The following is a 19,686-nucleotide window of genomic DNA, read 5'->3' on the forward strand; positions in this document are numbered from 1 at the left end:
GTCCCCAGACTTCTACTCTTATGTCATTGGCACCTTAGTTCCTACTGGCATTTCTGATTCAGTGTAGTAAATAAACTGAAGTGGATTGAGTAGGTGAATTAAATTATGGTAACTTACAGTGTTATTCAATGAGCCTCTGAGTCCCTGGAAACCTTCAAGCCCTCAGTCAGATATTAATTTTCATTACCATCCTGCCTAGAGTCTGGCCGTGCCTGCATCCAGGACTGTCATCTGAGGATTCAGTGTAACACCATGCCTAGGAGTGCAGGCTTAGGGACAGACTCTCCAGTTCTGACTCCTTGCCAACTAGTCTTCCTCCACCCTGTGTCTCAGTTTCCTCTTTTGTAAAATGCAGCTAATAACAATTCTCAGCCTTTTGGATCCAGGGTTTCTGCATCCATGAATCCAACAACTTGCGAATCAAAAATATTTTTAAAAATTCTGCAAGTTTCAAAAACCAAAATTTAAATTTGCCATATTCCGGCAACTATCCATATAACATTTACATCATATTAGGTTTTATAAGTAATGGGGAGATGATTTAAAGTATACAGAAGGATGTGCAGAGTGTATGAGCAAATGCTATGCCATTTTATGGGGCTTCCCAGGTGTCACTAGTGGTAAAGAACCTGCTTGCCAATGCAGGAGACACAAGAAGTGTGGGTTCGACCCCTGGGTTGAGAAGATCTCCTGGAAAAGGGCATGGCAACCCACTCCAGTATTCTTATCTGCAGAATCCCAGGGACAGAGGAGCCTGGTGGGGTACTGTCCACAGCATTGCAGAGTCAGACACAACTGAAGCTACTTAGCACACATTTCTGCCATTTTATATAAGGGACTGGGCATCTCTAGATTTTGGTGGATATCTGAGGGGCTTCTGAACCAATCCCCTGTGGATACTGAGGGACAACTGTACCTATCCTATAGAGTTGTTGTGAAGTTAACGAAGTAGAATACCTGTATCATCTCGTGGGGTTTCATGAGCTTCACCCAGTTTTTCCAACGTTAAACTCTATACTGAAGGTTTAATATAATGAATAGATGAATGCTCACATATAATATTTAAATCATGAAACAAATTTCAGCGTTATCTTCTGAAAAAATAAGACTCTTAGGTTTGAGAACATCTAGCTCTCCTAAATCAGTATTTTCTGATTGTGTAGCTGAGATTTATGGCAGCCACTGCACCTTTCATCTTGGCCCAATACATACATACTTATTGTCAAAGGTGGAAAAAAATGTCCCTGAACTAAGAAAGGAAAACTGTGTGTTCTGTGTCTTTGCTTGTGGCTTACAAAAATTACTCAAGCAACCTGTTTAAATTAGAATTTGTTAGTTGGTTCTCCACTTCTAATCTCTGTCTGACACCAGTTCATGGGTCCATGCTAATTGTCAGATGTGATTGCTGATGCATGAAACCTTGTTATTCTAGTTATCAGTCACAGATGCAGTCTGAACATTAACTCCCCCAGATCATCCTGCCCTAGACTGATAGGGATGTGATATTTCTGTGGCCTTGTGAAATGAACTTTATGCTTTGTTCCTCATTTTTTAAAACTAACTGTTGGGGTAAACAATCTGTTTCCCAACGATGTCATCCTTCTGTTTCCAAAGCCTTTCTGAATGGATATCCTCTTTTATCACTCTGTCGGTTCTCTTGTCAGCCAGTAAACAAATTCTTCAGAATGCTGAACGTCGATCTAGAAATGCTCTTTTTAACAGAATCTATCCTGAAACAAATGTTTCAGAAAACACTTCCACTTACTGTACGTGGTGCATTCTGATATTGCCTTCTTATATTTAATTTCTTAAAAAAAAATACTACTCGTGACCCACTACATTGACTCCATGACCCATGAGGATTCTTGGAATGGTGATTTGAAAACTACTGCACTAAATTCCCCCAAAAGAGACCACAGATTTTTTATTTTAAAATGCATATGGCATATCTGGCAAGGATTTAACATGGAAAAGGTGGGAAGGTGAGTACTTTCAAAATATGAGAAACAGCTTTAAATGTTTCTGGAAGTGAGGTGTTTCTCTTTTTTGTATGGGTAGGAGGAATATATAACAGACCCAGAGTTAGCCCTGGGTTGCCAGCCTAGAGAAGCAGAATGCAGGGGCTGTTGCGAGAAGCTGTGCTCGAGAGTAGAGAAAGGGTAGGCTCTGGAGGTCTCACCGTCTGACACAGGGCACATGAGACAAGGAGCAGCAGAGGCTACCAGAGGCACTGCTAGAGGACACAGCACCCAAGAGCTGGGAACTGCAGGAGCAGTCCATTGCAGGAGGCAAAACAAATAAAGATAAAAAGTGCTGAACAGGGCAAAAATATATGGGAAATCTTTCATGGGAAAGAGCCTGAGGCCCTTCTTAGAGACAGCAGAAATCAAAGGAATGCTATAGTGGAAGGTTCCTCTGCAAAAGGTGATAGTGACCAATTGTCCCATTTTTCAAAGCTTGACCCCTCTTCAAGACTCTCCCAGAACTGGAATCACTGTTCCATCTCCAAAGAGTTCAGGCACTGATACTGAACTGCTCCCGAATACTTGCCCGCCTCTCCTCCTGCCCCCGTTAGCCCTATTGCAAATATCTATACACACGTAAGAACATAGACATGGATAAAGATTCAGAATTGAATAGAATAGACATTAAGATGAGTTATGCTTGTGATACAAATTTTTAAACAGCATTCAGAGAGGAATTAAGTTTCTTCTCCTGTTTGCTATGCACTTCAATTTTGCTGGTTACTTAGATTTTACTCTCTTTTCTACACAAAACTGGCACCTGAAGTATCTCTAGGGAAATATTGCTGGTACACTTTAAAAGGTGTTTTAAAAATGATGCTTACCAAGTGTATTACATGTGTATTTGAAGTTATTAAACTTTAAAATAGTGTAATAATGTTAAAATCACATAATAATAAATAACAACTACTATTTAGGTTACATTTACACAATTAGGGCTTCCTTGGTAGCTCAGATGGTAAAGAACTTGCCTGCCAATGCAGGAGATATAAGAGACACAGGTTCAATCCCTGGGTCAGGAAGATCCCGTGGAGAAGGGAATGGCAACCCACTCCAGTATTCTTGCCGGAAGAATTCCATGGACAGAGGAGCCTGGTGGTCTACAGTCAATGGGATCGCAAAGAGTTAGACACAAATGAGTGACTAACATGTTTACACAGTTATCTCTGGGGTCATGATACAGAAAACTTAACTCATCTACCAAAGGTCACAAAATTACTAAGTATAATAACAGAACTGGGATTCAAAACAGGAGTCTGATCTGCCCCATTCTGAGGGCCCTTCAACCTGTATTCTTAACCACTATACTAACGAAAGCAAAACAAGCAAAAAGAAGACCATTCCTAGTAAAAACTGTGCAGAGACAGCCTCCAAAGTGGTTCATCAAAGAAGTCAGAATATTTTTTAAAGCAACAGCAATTTGACTCTCAAGAGCAACACTGGAAATGAGAAAGTAACATTTTCAATGTACTAAAAGAGAATAATTTCCAAGCTTGAATTCTCTACTCCATAAAAATTTATTTCCTAGATAATGTAAAACAATGATATTTGTCAGGCAAACAAAAATTGAGAGTGTTTGCCTCCAGAAGATGCTCGCCAAAAGAAATTTCAAAATAAATACTTCAACAGAAAGAAGTGATCCTAAATGGAAAGTCTAAAATGCAAGAGGGAATAGAAAGCAAAGCAAATGTTGAATATATAGAAAATTCTAAAGGAAAATAACTCTTGTATAAAATAAAAAAAAAATATTATCTTGATTGCTAAGAAGAAAATGTACAATAATGTAAGTCATTACAGGAATAAAGACATTATTCATTGAGTTTAAAATTGATAAGTATGTATGTTGTCCTGAGGGGTAACCACTAAAAGCACAGCAAAAGCATGCATAATTTCAAAATTCACAGAGTAAAAATGAATGAGAAAAATAATCAATCCCCAAAATGAGAGAAAGGCAGAAAACTGAGAGAAGTAAAAGTTTAAAATAATATGGTAGATTTCAAAACAAATACAGTAGCATTTATATTAAGTGTGACTGGATTAACTTTGCTAGTCAAAATACAATGTTGTCAGACTGCATTTTAAGATATCCAAGCATATATTTTTATTTAAAAATACAACTAAACACTATGGAAAACAGTGTGGAGATTTCTTAAAAAGCTGGAAATAGAACTGCCATATGACCCAGCAATCCCACTTCTGGGCATACACACCGAGGAAACCAGATCTGAAAGAGACACGTGCACCCCAATGTTCATCGCAGCACTGTCTATAATAGCCAGGACATGGAAGCAACCTAGATGCCCATCAGCAGACGAATGGATGAGGAAGCTGTGGTACATATACACCATGGAATATTACTCAGCCATTAAAAAGAATTCATTTGAATCAGTTCTAATGAGATGGATGAAACTGGAGCCCATTATACAGAGTGAAGTAAGCCAGAAAGATAAAGACCATTACAGTATACTAACACGTATATATGGAATTTAGAAAGATGGTAATGATAACCATATATGCAAAACAGAAAAAGAGACTCAGATGTATAGAACAGACTTGTGGACTCTGGGAGAAGGTGAGGGTGGGATGTTTCAAGAGAACAGCATCGAAACATGTATATTATCTAGGGTGAAGCAGATCACCAGCCCAGGTTGGGTGCATGAGACAAGTGCTCGGGCCTGGCGCACTGGGAAGACCCAGAGGGATCAGGTGGAGAGGGAGGTGGGAGGGGGGACCAGGATGGGGAATACATGTAAATCCATGGCTAATTCATTTCAATGTATGACAAAAACCACTGCAATGATGTAAAGTAATTAGCCTCCAACTAATAAAAATAAATGGAAAAAAAACAATTAAAAAAATAAATTAAAAAAAATACAACTAAAACACAAGGACACAAAAGGGCTGAAAGCAAAAGGCTGGAAAAAGAAATTGTGAAAATAATAACCATGAGAAAGTCATTTTCCTCTAGTAATATCAAACAAGGCAGACTTTACGAGGGAAAAGGCATTCTTATGAAAAGGCCAGAAGTCACTTCAAAATAACAAAATACTGAAATTGCCAAGAAGTCACAAACTTGTCAATCTGATTGTACCTAAGAACAAAGCCTCCAATTATATAAAGCAAAATTTGACAGAACTACAAGAAAAAACCAAAACAACAACAATTTCAGTGACAGAATTAAATGGTAAAATCTCTTGAACACATAGGTTTGAATTGTACAGGTCCTACTTCATGAGAATTTTTTTCAATAAATATGTACTATTATACTGTTATACACAACCCATGGTTGGCTGAATCCACAATGCGGATGTGGAAAGCCAACTGTAAAGTTACACAGAGATTTTTCATCTGTGTAGAAGGCCAGCACCCTGACTCCTATGTTGTTCAAGGGTCAAAAGTTCTTGATTTAAAGAAAATAAGCCAAACAAAAATAGAAAAGTCAGTAAGGATACAGAGTACCTGAGTAAGACTACACAAACACCTGTTGCACATATATCAACACCGCCTCAACAACTGAGGAGAGCACATTCTTTTTAAAAGTAATGGAATATTTACACAATAAACATTTCTTGGTGAAAAAGCAAGTTTCAACAAATGCCAATCATATAGAATATTTTTTATTAACACAGAACAAAATAATCGAGGAATAAATAACAAAAGATAACTAGAAAAGCTTCATATAGTTTGTAGTTTCAGAATCATTGAAATGACTTGTAAGTCAAAGAAGAAATCATATTGGAAATTTTAAAAGTTATTTTTTACTGAAAAATAATGACAATACTATCATAAAAACTTTAGGATGAAACCAAAGCAAAATTTAGAGAGAAACTGATAGCCTTAAATGCATAGATTAAGAAAGGAATAAATATTGAGCTAAACATATATCTCAAGAAGTCAGTTAGGAAAAGAAAACACATACACACATTAAAAAAAACAGTAGAAGAAAGATATATAGGGTTAATGAAATAAAATTAATTAATGAGAAATCTCTGCTGACAATAACCAATAAAAAATGCACAGATAAGCAATATAAAGTGTCAACAGGGGCACTTCAGCTACAAATACACTGATTGGTTAAAAAGATGAGCATGAGTGCTTAGTCGCTCAGTCGTGTCTGACTCCTTGCAACTCCATGGACTATAGCCCACCAGACTCCTCTGTCCATGGGATTCTCCAGGCACAAATACTGGAGTGAGTAGCCATTAGCCTTATCCAAAAAGATGAGAGAAATTTTAATTTTCAGAAATTTTAAATAAAATGGAAAAATTCCTAGCAAAAGCAACTTTAGACAAAAATGACTCAAGAAGAAATAGAAAACCCCGATGTTCTATAACAGGGGTGACAGTTAAAATACTTAAAACTTTTTTTGACACATGCACTTACCATTAGAACAGATATTAGCCCAACCAGAACTGATACCAGCTCTGAAAACCAGCACGTTGTTAGTACTATTGCTTAAAGACTGCCTCTAACTATGGAGAGAATTATATCACTAATCTTATATTGTCTCACAACAAAAACATAAATGTTTTACTTTGATAAACTCTTAGCAAATAATCTGAGAAAAAGGGTTACTCCAAACTTACAACCCTGGACTGTGTGGATCACAACAAACTATGGAAAATTCTTAAAGAAATGGGAATACCAGACCACCTTACCTGCCTCCTGAGAAATCTGTATGCAGGTCAAGAAACAACAATTAGAGTCAGACATGGAACAACAGACTGGTTCCAAATTGGGAAAGGAATAGGTCAAGGCTGTGTATTGTCACCCTGCTTATTTAACTTATATCCAGAGTACATCATGAGAAATGCCTGGCTGGATAAAGCACAAGCTGGAATCAAGATTGCTGGGAGAAATATCTATAACTTCAGATATGGAGACGACATCACCCTTATGGCAGAAAGCAAAGAAGAACTAAAGAGCCTCTTGATGAAAGCGGAAGAGGAGAGTGAAAAAGTTGGTTTAAAACTCAACATTCAAAAAACTAAAATCATGGCATCTGGCCCCATTACTTCACAGCAAATAGACGGGGAAACAATGGAAACAGTGAGAGATTTTATTTTGGGGAGCTCCAAAATCAGATGGTGACTGCAGCCATGAAATTAAAAGATGCTTGCTCCTTGGAAGAAAAGCTATGACCCACATAGACAGCATATTAAAAAGCAGAGACATTACTTTACCAACAAAGGTCCATCTAGTGAAAATTATGGTTTTTCCAGTAGTCATGTATGGATGTAAGAGTTTGGCTATAAAGAAAGCTGAGTGCCAAAGAACTGACACTTTTGAACTATGGTGTTGGAGAAGATTCTTGAGAGTGCCTTGGACTGCAATGAGATCCAACCAGTCCATCCTAAAGGAAGTCAGTCCTGAATATTCATTGGAAGGGCTGATGCTGAAGCTGAAACCAAAATTTTGGCCACCTGAAGTGAAGAACTCACTCATTGGAAAAGACTCTGATTCTGGGAAAGATTGAAGGCAGGAGGAGACGGGGACAACAGAGGATTAGATGATTTGATGGCATCACCAGCTCTATGGACATGAGTTTGAGCAAGCTCTGGGAGTTGGTGATGGACAGGGAAGCCTGGCATGTTGCAGTCCATGGGGTAGCAAAGAGTCAGACACAGCTGAACAACTGAACTGAACCAAGCTCAGTGGTAAAGAATTCGCCTACCATGCAGGACATGCAAGAGTCTCTGGTTCAATCCCTGGGTCAGGAAGATCCCCTGGAGAAGGAAATGGCAACCCACTCCATATTCTTGCCTGGAGAATCCCCATAAATAGAGAAGTCTGGCGGGCTACAGTCCATGGGATGGCAAGAGTCAGACACAACGTAACAACTACATCACCACCAGAAACTTACACAAACTTCACCATTGAACAGAAAACCATGATTTTATTTATCAGTGAATTTTATGAGCCTAAAAAAAGCCTCATACAGAAAATATCTGACAAAGATAGCACTAAAAGGAAAAATTATAGCCCAATATTACTCTTGAGTGAAAGTCACTCAGTTGTGTCCAACTCTTTGCTACCCCATGGACTATACAGTCCATGGAATTCTCCATGCCAGAATACTGGAGTGGGTAGCCTTTCCCTTCTCCACGGGATCTTCCCAACCCAGGAATTGAACCTAGGTCTCCCACATTGCAGGCAGATTCTTTACCAGCTGAACAAGGGAAGCCCCATTTCTCTTGAAAACAGTGGCAAAAATTCATTAGGAAACATTGGCCAACTGAATCCAATAAAATTAATACATCATGGTCAATTTCAGGAGCACATGGTTGATTTAACATATAAAATCAACTACCATATTAAAAGAGATAAGTCATAAAGTCATCTTAATATATGCAGTAAAATATTCATGATAAAACTTTCTATCAAAGTGGAAGTAGGAAAAAAATCTCCTTAATGTGATAAAGGATAACTATATGAAAACATTTAATGTCACATATCATGGTGATACACTGAAAAGTTTCTCTTTAAGTTCAGGAAAAAGGAAAATGATCAACAGGAATCAGACATTCTCAAGATTTCTTAGTACTTGCGCAGTTATTTTACTAGACAATATAGATTCTACATTGCTGTACATTTCTGCTTATATGATTATAGAGGATATTCTCTACTCTTACAATGGCTCTGTTAAACTTTACATCCAAATTTAAGACTTAGCTTTGTAATTATATTACATACCATAGGTTCTGTTTCCTTTGGAGGTTTTACCAAGGGAGGAAGGTACCACTGAAAGCAAAGTTCTTTGTTTAAAGCTTGTGTTGCCACAACTGATGGCATCACATCTCTATACAATGTGCTGGTAATGGTCTTTAATGATAAATCAGAGTGTAGAGAAGCATCAGTTACTCCTGTCTGGGGAACAAATAGAAACATTCATTTTATTGCTGGCAATGAATGTATTCAATACTTAAGACATTCATTCAATTTTCATTCAATAGTGACTATACTGGAAAACTCTGGGAGTCATCTCAGCTTGCCTTATGGATGTAGGTCTTAAAACCTCCCAATTACCACAGAGAAGATTCTTCTGTGGAAAAAAAAATATACTCCAAAACCCAGCGGACTCAACAAATGTCTTCCACTTTGGTGAATATCCAAGAGTAACGATCTAGAGGGGAAATATCAGTGCTATCACTTCAGTCTCAAGATCATCATAGGGTCTAAGAACATCCACTTTTCCTCTGGCTTATTCATTGGTGCATATATACTAAGAGTTTGGTTACAATTTATTATCTACTTTACAACAGCATTTTTTTTTGCAGTACCTTATGAAAAATAAGACACAGTTTTTGCTCTAAGAGGTCAAAATTCATTACTTTCATTCCCTCTTTAAATGAATGTGGCTGGTTTGCAAGTTTGGTCTTGGTTAATCTGGGCTCAGCTCATTTGATAGAACTTGATCGCTGAATCAGGAGTTTTCAAGAAGCACAAATGTGTAGACTGCAATTGGTGATTTCATAAAATATTTACTTAGTTCTTTAAGGTAGCTAAAAACAGTAAAGCATGATTGCTGTCAACAAAAGTAGAGTCTAGCCAGAAAGATAATAATAATGATAATAATATCTCACTTCTAAAAAGGGCCTTCTTCAGTGGAGTATAAACTATTTTCAAAATTAAATTCTCATTATTCCCAAGATTACATTGTGGTAACTGGAAAGCAGTTCTTCTACTAAATCTTGACCTTCAAAGGCATCTCAAGGTTTGGTGACCACAGGGAACATGTCCGTGACTGTAAAGAAAGGCCTGGTGTTTCTGTAAGACTCTCTACCTTCCATTTCTGAGCCTATTCAAGATACAACTGAAGACTGTCAATGCAAAGTCTTCAAAATAAAATAAAAAGAGAAATAAATACATTGACCTTTCTGGTTGTCTACTGATAAAAGAAAAAAATATGTCTTGACTGAAAGGTAATACTAAAGGTGAAAACTATTCTAAAATGTCTAGAGACTATCATAAAAGGATATGATAAGCCAGAATCCTCATTTATTAGCACTAGGATACTAAAAGTATGACCAACATGCACAATAAATAAAATTATTAACTCTATGTCAGGCAGTTTACCAAAAAATCAGATAAATAATTGATTCAGGGAAAAAAATGTTCATTTTTTTTCCTATCTGAGTGCCTTTCAGAGCTTCTGACAACTATTTTAGCAAAGAATTCATATTTAATAACTAGCTAAGTGGAGAAAAATAAAAAGTAAATACCTTCTATGTCAACATATATATAGTGTTTATTCACATAATAGCCTAATAATAATGAACTGCAATAGAAATCAATATTAATATAAGCATTTAATTTTCTTTTCTCTTTTAAAAAACACAATATCTAACTCCTAATGGGATTAATTACATCAGCTAGTCAATGAGCTATACACTGGGTACTTTTGATACGTTTGATTTATTCTTTGAAAGGAATGAAACAACAGACCTACCAGAAGCACTCTTGTTCGTCATGTACTATAAACATCAAATCACTCTGCACTAATCAAATGTTTGACCTTAAGCAGTCTGTCACGGGCACGCAGACTAAACATGAATAACTCGGCATTGTGCACCATTTTAATCATGTCCTTTCTGGAATTTTTAATGTGATTTGCTTGGCGTCTTTGTTTTTCCATCATAAAGCTTCAATAGACTTGATGACAGGCAGACTCACAAAGCTGATGAGCATGACATGTATATATGATGGTTCTGGAAATGCATCTACTTCTTTGTGGGGGAAAAACGGGTTTAAGTACAAAATTATGGGAAGGGCTTGATTGAAATGGCCTCCTGAGTGATTAAAGGCTCAGAAATGTTATTATAAAAGTCAGCCAAGCTTGGAGTTTACTTTTTAAAAAATCCAAAAGGTTTTATGCTCATTAGCTGTCTACCCCACTGAAACGAACACATGATTAGGTGGCTTGCACCTGTCAGGCAAGCGACAGTGATCTCCGGGGCTGATTATTCTGGGAGAGTGTTCCACTAATTATATCAAAATAAAGAGCAAACACGGTGAAACAACTCTTTGATATCATTACTGCATTAGAAATACTGTATGTATTTACACTGTGTTCAAGGTTGTACATTTGGAGCACCATTCTTAGGACCGGGGTAATGATAGGCTGCCCTTAATAATGAAATGCTCAGCAAAGCTCCTTTCAGAACAGTATTTAAGAAATCACATACATTAGTTTCCAAAATCTTATAAAATATTCACAAGAATACATTCATTGAAACTATAGTTCTCAACCCTCTCAATCTCCCTCTTCTATTCCAAAAAACCCGAGGTATCTGGGGCACGTGGATGGAATCCTCAAGGCAGTCTCAGGTCCGAGGAGGGGTGACTCAGACAGCTGTGTTAGATAGAAATGATCTGATCCTACTCTATTGGTTCCTGCCAGGTGGAGAGCCAGACATTAACAATGCATCCCAGGCCTTTTCACCTTCTCTCTGCTCCTCTCTCTAGAGAGAGTTACTTCATCAGTGAATTTGAGAAAAAGAATTTTGGAAATGCATAATTCTACTCTTCTTCCGAGCATACTGTTTTCAGGGAGTGAACATCCTCTGCTCCTTCATGCAACAGATTTTAAAGGGGTTTCTGTCCCCTCGGGCTTTAAAGAGACCTGTAATGACTCCCCCCTCCACCAAAACCCATCAGCATGGACTGGTAGAACTGAACTGTCAACTTCGCTAATCACTACTAGGGAGACCATTTACCAGTAAATATAAACCATATTCTACAATATCAACGGCATGACTCATAAAGTAAGGTATTTTTTAATCTCAGTATGTCTTACTCTTTTATTTCTCAAATGACTTAGAATCTGGGACAGGAAATAGGGGCACTGAGTTTGGGGCATTCCAATACTTCCAGTTTCTAAGAAGTAATCTGAAAAATCCTCCCGTGTGGATTGCAATTCACTGCCCTGGGGGCAATAACCCCAGCTGAGACTCACTTAACTGAATCCATAAATATTCCTTAGTGAGTCTTTCCACTGCTTTTTAAAAACACCCTCCTCTCTTGTTCCAAAGAATGATCTTTTTAAAATTTTATTCATATTTACCCCAACACAAGGTTGAAAGTGAAAGTGAAAGCGGCTCAATTGAGTCTGACTCTTTGTGACTCCATGGACTGTATACTGGAGTGGGTAGCCCTTCCCTCTTCCAGGGGATCTTCCCAACCCAGGGATTGAACCCAGGTCTCCTGCACTGCAGGCAGATTCTTTACCAGCTGAGCCACAAGAGAAATCCAAGAATATTGGAATGGGTAGCCTATCCCTTTCTCCAGGGAATCTTCCCCACCCATGAATTTAACCAGGGTCTCCTGCATTGCAAGCGGATTCTTTACCAACTGAGCTATCAGGGAAGCCCTAAACATAAGGTTAGTATACTCCAGTAGGATAAGATGAGCGAAGGCTCCCATTGGGAACAAGCCACATTTTCAGGTCACTTCTCTGGGACAGTTGACAACAGAAACATGAATGTGTCTGGTATGGGTATAATTGTAAAAATTAAAGGGCTATATGGTGAAATCCAAAGTCAAGATAACTCAAAATAACAGTGGGTTTTTTCCCCCCCAGTTTTGAAAGAATTCTATTCAAATCACTTGATTTATTCATTTCACAAATACATATTGAAAATTTACGCTATGTTCTCTTGGGTTCTCTACTATAATTTCAAAGCATAACATACAAGCCTTGTCCACAAACATCCTCACTCTCCTGCCCCCACTGTATCTGCTAATGGTGTTACCATGCTCTAGGGATCACAGACAGAGGTTCCAATTGATGGGATAAAACTTTTCTCATTCCCTCTTCTCTCGCCATCTCCATAAAGTCACTAAGGTGTTTTGTTTTCAATTTTACTTAAGCAACATCTTTTATATCCATCTCTTCATTCTCATTCCTCATGACCATAAGCTTGGCTGTTTCATCATCTCTTTCTCGGATAACTTCCTTTCACTTACACTTTGCCAATCAGCCTTACATGCTGCTGACAGCAGAACTAACGTTTTGGTTTTCATACTCTTTCTGCTATTAACCTTGCCATGTTTTTCTTAAAGAGCATCTGTGAGGTGCCGCCATTTTCTTTCATGCTAACTCTGCCAATCTTTCTCTACCACCACACCAGAGACTATGCCTTATCCACTGCTTTCTCCACCACCTAAGAGTGTCTGTCATATTGTTAGTAGCCAACATATGTTTGTTGAACATACCAAATTTGAAACAAATCTCCATTTTCACTGAAACTCTTTATACTTTTTCAGTATCTTCCAATCCACCCATTTTGGTTGTTTATTTAAAAATTACTATTACTCAAGACCCTAGTAGCTTGCTCAAGACCCTCTTTTACGTCTCTTCAATAGATAACTTAAAAGAGGTTTCCATATTACATATTTTGGGGAAGTCCATCCAACTGAATAACACTTTCCCTCCCCCCACAAAATCTTCAAACTTTTAACTTATTTAAAAACTTGCCGTTTACCCTTAGCATTCTCATGATTGCTAAAAATAAAAATGAATGCTTTTTATTACACATGTAAAACAAAGGTACAGAAGTTGCATATAGATTGAGAAATTCTCAGTCTAGTGTCCTTATAGGGTATTATATTGAAATTTGTATAACTTCTTGGCAAAATAACTCTCAGAGAAGTTGTGATGTGTAGGAATACAGAAAAGTCTGGGACATTTTGAAGGCTTATAAGAGCAGCAAAACAGAACCTATGAAAACAGAAAACCAGCATGTCTGTTTGGCTTTTCTCTGTGGTAAAAGTTTCCTCAGGTAAAACCTCTGAGGAAACTAAAAACCTTTGTGTCAGTATGGAGGTTAATGTGCTTCTTTCAGAAATAAAAGGATGATTAAGTCTTCCAAAAAACATATAATTATATAATGTTTTAAACATTACCTTGCTTGCTGAATCATATAAGACATTTTCTAGAATAGGTGGATTTTCCATGACTTGAAATAGTTCTTTTGGAAATTCATCAATACAAGAAGAAGAATATAGCTGTAAGAATCTTTTAAGGAAAAAATGCATTTCTTTTTGGCGCAAAATCAATCCAGAGTTAAAAAGAGAAGTGAGAAGAGTGTCATCTGGCAAAGACATCCCAGATCCTGGCTTCAGAGATGCTTAAAGGAAAAACAAAAACTACTATAGGATCATGTTAGATAACAGAATGGTCTCTATATTGCTGTCCTTTGCTTGCTAATCTCATTCCTGCACGTTCCCACCTCACCCAGTGGCTGCCCATAACCTTCCTCCATTTTTCAAGCTTATACTCTAACAGAATTGCTTCTGGTCACAGGAAGGAAAGAACACCTCAGAACCCTGGGATCCTACTTCTGGCTTCAAGCTTAACAAAGCAAAACATTCAATCTTGCTGTCTTATCTGGGAATCCCCATCCCCAGCCAAAAAAAATCTTAAAGCAAAAATTCAGGTTCAGGTAATTTATCTGAAAACTGATCTCAAGTGACAGAATGGGAAACGTGTGACAGAAAAGAAGAGTCAACGACTGAGTTAGGAAAGGGCTCCAGCCATGGACGAGGAGAGCTCAGTTCTGCTGAGGACCTCCTAAGGAAAAACACGGGAAACTGTTCCACCAGGGGGCTGGCCTGCTGGAATATCTACCGACCGCTCCCTCCCTCAGCAGTTGCAGGTTACTCCTGAATGGGTGTGGTCCCTGGTGCTTCCAGGCCATCCTGCCTATATGCTGGGCCTCGGTCACTTCTAAGAAAGCCCAGAGCAGAAAGAAGCAAAATGTGCACGACTGACACAGGAGATACCAGCAGGTGAATCCAGGGGGAGCTGAACTGATAACAGGAGGGCATCACCGGGGCCCACTGTGCTGGATTATATCCACTTCCCTCGCTACCGAACTGGCCCTATCATGATGCAGCTTTTACCCACCACCTTTCCCAGTGCTCGCCTCTCCCATCACTAACTCTGATAACCAGGCTGAGCTGCTCGGGGGCTTGGCCTCTTTGCCCTGCTGATTTCCCCATCACTGGGTGCTTCCTTAGTCAAGTTGTCTTTGTTGTTTGCCCTCATAAGCAACACTGGCTCACTAATTTCATGGGCACAGATAAACACATCATCACAAAACCACAAGAGAAGAGACTGTGACATAGATTATAACAGTTTTTTTGGCTATTCTTTAGAGAGCACCAATGATTTTAAAATAAAAACAACAAAGACAAAACTCAAAACTTCATAGAGTTAAATATCCTGTCTTTCTCTTTAAATACTAGATATTCTCTCCTTAATGCCAAAGATTTCACCTTGTTCATTTTATAAGCTGTTACATTAGGGTCATTCTGATTCTTAACTGTTTTGAGACACACGGTACTTCAGTAATCTTGGCAAAAGTCTCTGGATGCCTTCTTCTAAGGATGTCTTAAAATACATTGAAATACTGTTCTTTTCAAAGGTCCCTGTATATCAGACGAAGAACCCCTGAAATTTCCATCTTCTGATGAGAGTTCACTCAGAAAGATGTCAAACATATTTTATAGTTCTAAGTAAGAAACATTACTTAATAACTGGAAAGGAATATGTTCTTTCAGAGGCCTACCTAGCAATTTGCTCATATTATTAATTCTTTGTAGGTGAATATAGTAGCGTAGCAGAAGAATCCATGTAATATCCACTTTAATTGGGTTTTTTTTCTGAGAATCTACATCCTCATATACCTCTTCACTAAGGTAAGAAAATGTACAGCCACTCTGGAAGACAACTTGGTAGTTATCTGAAAGCAAAAAAAAAAAAAAAAAAATTAGAATACAAATAATATGTTTTCTTCGAAAAATAACCATATGTGAAAAAAGAAAAGCACAATTTATAAAGGAAATATTAACACTTAGGATTGCATTCAATTAAAAAAAGTTTGTATCACAAAAGACACCAATCATAAATAACAAACCATGGACTGAGAAAACATGTTTAAAACACCAGATAATAAGTTATCTTCTCTCTACTATGTAATCAATAAGAAAAAGTCAGATAGTCCAACAGAAACATGGGCAAAGAATTTCAACAGGCAACTTGTAGAAAAGGAAAACCAAATGGCCAAAATTTTTAGCATCATTAAAAATCAAATAAATTAAGATGAAATACCATTTCACATTCCTCAGCAATTAACAGAAACTAAAATCTGAAAGCAATAAATGTGAAGATACCATAATTCTCATATACTATTTGTGACAGCAAATTCCTGGGCAGAGGCTAATAAAATTTTAAATGCAGATAGTCAGATATATGTACCAGGAGTCCTGCACAATATACTCATGGCAGCATTGTTTGTGTTACAAAAAAAAAAAAGGAAACTTGAACAATAGAAGCATTAATTTGATGGCACTAATGAGAATTAATTCAGAGAAGGCAAAGGCATCCCACTCCAGTACTCTTGCCTGGAAAATCCCATGGACGGAGGAGCCTGGTAGGCTGGAGTCCATGGGGTCGCAAAGAGTTGGACACGACTGAGCGACTTCAGTTTCACTTTTCACTTTCATGCATTGGAGAAGGAAATGGCAACCCACTCCAGTGTTCTTGCCTGGAGAATCCCAGGGACGGGCGAGTCTGGTGGGCTGCCATCTATGGGGTCGCACAGAGTCGGACACGACTGAAGCTACTTGGCGGCAGCAACAATGAGAATTAATTAGATCTACAAGGAGAAACTCTAGTCCATGGGCCAAATTAGGTCAATGCATGTTTATGTATGACCCATAAGCTAAGAATGGTTTTTATATTTTTAAGTGTTTGAAAAAATTAAAATAATATTTTGTGATATGTGAAAGTTATATGAAAATCAAATGTCAGTGTCCTTAAGAATGGAATACAGCCATGCTCATTTATATTTTGTCTATGGTTTCTTCACATTAACACAGCAAAGCTGAATACTTGCAACAGAGAGCACAAAAGATAAAATATTACTATCTGGCCCTTTACAGAAGACATGTGCTGACCTAGATTTTGCTCATGAAGGATAAAGTGAGGAAAAATATCTAAAGATAATTAAGTAATACAGAGCTATCAATAGCCTCCATACACAAAAACAACAACCAATAGAAAGCTAATGAAAAAATTTTGCAATACTACTAATAAGATAAAATACCTTATCTGAGATATAAGTTTAACAAGAAGCATATAAGATCTACTTAAAGAAAATGTTAAAACACTCCTAAGAGACTGATTTTTTTTTTTTTAAAAAAGGCATGAAAATGAACTTAAAGTATAAGACATACAATATTCTTGGTTAAGATGACTCAAAAGAATAAAAACATGTTATCTCTAAGATAAAATATAAAGGTAATGCAACTTCAATAAAATTATGAGAGAACTTTCTCAAACTAGACAAGTTGTTTCCAAAGTAGAAAAAATAGCCATAAAATAAATACAGTTTTTACAAGAAAGAGTAATAAATGAGGATTTACTCTAATAGATATGAAATATATTATAAGGCTATAATAATTAAAATAGTTTGGTATTGAATCCTGAATAGACAGATCAGTAGAAATGAGTAAGAAGTACAGAAACAGGATAGCCATTTGGAAAAACTAAAATTGTATCCTTTTGTTATTTTTTACATATTTCAAATAGACTTCCACAAACTAGTAAAGGGGTCCACGCCTTTTCCTTAAATACTTGTAGAAGCTCTATGGGGCTTCCCAAGTGGCTCAGTGGTAAAGAATCCACCTGCAATGTAGGAGACAGGAGTTTGATCCTGGGCTCAGGAAGAGCTCCTGGAGGAGGAAATGGCAACCCACCCCAATATTCTTGCCTGGGAATTCTATGGAGGGAGCTTGGTGGCTATAGTCCACAGGGTCGCAAAGAGTCAGACACAACTGAATGACTAAACCCCCCCACACACACAGAAGCTCTTTATTATAGAAATAAACCCTTTAACTGTGATATTTGCAAATATATCTTTTCAATTATCAGGTGTTATTTAACCCTCTTTATGGTAATTGTTGCCATGAAGAAATTTTCATTTCTAAGTAGTATAAATTATTAACCCTTTCTTTGATAACTTTTGGATTTATGTCATAGTTAGGTCTTGACCATAATCTGAGACTATAAGTAAGTAAAAAGACATTCTCCCTTAATGCCTCCAGAGGAAAGTAGCCTGCTGACACCTTAATTTTAGCCCAATAAGGCCTATGTTGGGCTTCAGAACATCAGAAATGTAAGATAACACATTGTGTTGCTTTAAGCCACTGAATTTGTGGCTATTTGTTATAGCAGGCATAGTGCACTGGTATGGTACTAGTGGTTCCCCGGTAGATCAGTTGGTAAAGTTGCAATGCAGGGGACCCCATGGTTCGATTCCTGGGTTGGGAATATCCCCTACAGGAAGGCCTGACAATCCACTCCAGTCTTCTTGCCTGGAGAATTCCAGGGACAGAGGAGCCTGGTGGGCTACAGTCCATAGAGTAGCCAAGAGTTGGACACAACTGAAGCAGCCTAGTACACATATGTGCATTCTGACAACGCTGTTTCCCTCCGGGGAAGAGCACCGAGTCACTTGCAGAGAAGATGGAAGGGAGACAGTCTCTCCATACCTGTCGATGAATTTTGAATCGTGATCTCAAGAATAAATTACCTGTGCAAAAAACTGACCTAAATTAAAAGCAAAAAAGAACCTCTATGTTTATGTGGCCAATGTTATGTAGTCTTTAATGTCACAGAGAAAAAATAAGACCAGTTTAGTTTTTGTTCTTTTGTAGAAAGTCTGCTTTTTCTGTTTACAATTATTTTCTTTGTCTTTAGAAACCAAAAATGAGGCCAAAATTTGTCCATGTATTATCTGTGCTATCTGTAAGTTTATCTTTAGAAGAATATTTTGGAGGGAGAGTCCCTTATAGCCTGCATTTAGAAGCACCCCTTTGCAACGGTTTCCACCACCTCCAGCCAGGACTGCCTGGTTACACTGATTTGGGGCCTCTGCGTCACTGAGGATAATTCTCGTCGTACCCTCGTTGCCTGAATTGGTGCAGCACGCGAGCACACACATGCATGCAAGTACATGATCAGTGCTGCTGGCATGAATAACTTACCTCCATTCTCACCTGTAGGTGGTATAATTATTTGGGATTTGAAGATATAATGTGTCCTTCTAGCTCCCCACCAGTATGGGAAATTGTGTCTCAGAGGAATAGAAAGTAGGATAGCAGTAGAGGAATGACATCCCAGTTTTTAGTTGGCATTGACTCATATCTCTGAGCCAGGGACAAGGCAGAACAGGAAAGACAAATTGCATTTTTTCCAGGATGGAAGGTTTTCTCCATCTCAAGAGGCAAAGCATGTATTAATACTAAGGATCAGTTGATTCTTGGTTCTGCTCCATAGATCTCTCATTATGTTCTGACAGTAGGTTCATCAACATTCATTTTTGGCATGACACATATTTATATTTTTCTGTATATCAAGTGTATTTAGTTGTGAGAGGCTGCATCCAGAACTACTGACCCTGAATGTCACTTTTAATTCAAAACATATTACAGAATTTAATAATTTTTAATCCTAGCAGAATTTTCTATTAAGGCCGCAAGAAAATCAAGACAAAAAGATAGAATGTATTTGAATATAACAGGGCCCCAAGTAGATATTGGGTAAGTGTTTTTGGCATTCAATCTAAATATGGTCCCATGTTGGCAGTGGGCATCA

At 37.7% G+C, this 19,686-nt stretch overlaps 1 protein-coding gene across 8 annotated transcripts in view; it reads right to left on the reverse strand.

Moving 5' to 3' along the window:
* The window catches only part of CFAP54 (cilia and flagella associated protein 54), a 298,472-nt gene that overhangs the window by 43,511 nt on the left and 235,275 nt on the right, over window positions 1–19,686 (reverse strand). For 5 of the 8 annotated variants that reach the window (XM_070454137.1, XM_070454138.1, XM_070454135.1 and 2 more), the window contains 3 exons: window positions 15,596–15,769; window positions 13,929–14,152; window positions 8,718–8,891 (listed from right to left, as the gene is read on the reverse strand). In XM_070454137.1, the coding sequence (XP_070310238.1) occupies window positions 8,718–8,891; window positions 13,929–14,152; window positions 15,596–15,769 (572 nt within the window). Of the gene's footprint in view, window positions 1–8,717; window positions 8,892–13,928; window positions 14,153–15,595; window positions 15,770–19,686 lie in introns of those variants that run through there. The other 3 variants (XM_070454143.1, XM_070454142.1, XM_070454141.1) reach the window with 2 other exon arrangements.

This window comes from Odocoileus virginianus, chromosome 23 (assembly GCF_023699985.2).
Source record: "Odocoileus virginianus isolate 20LAN1187 ecotype Illinois chromosome 23, Ovbor_1.2, whole genome shotgun sequence".
Classification (NCBI taxonomy): domain Eukaryota; kingdom Metazoa; phylum Chordata; class Mammalia; order Artiodactyla; family Cervidae; genus Odocoileus; species Odocoileus virginianus.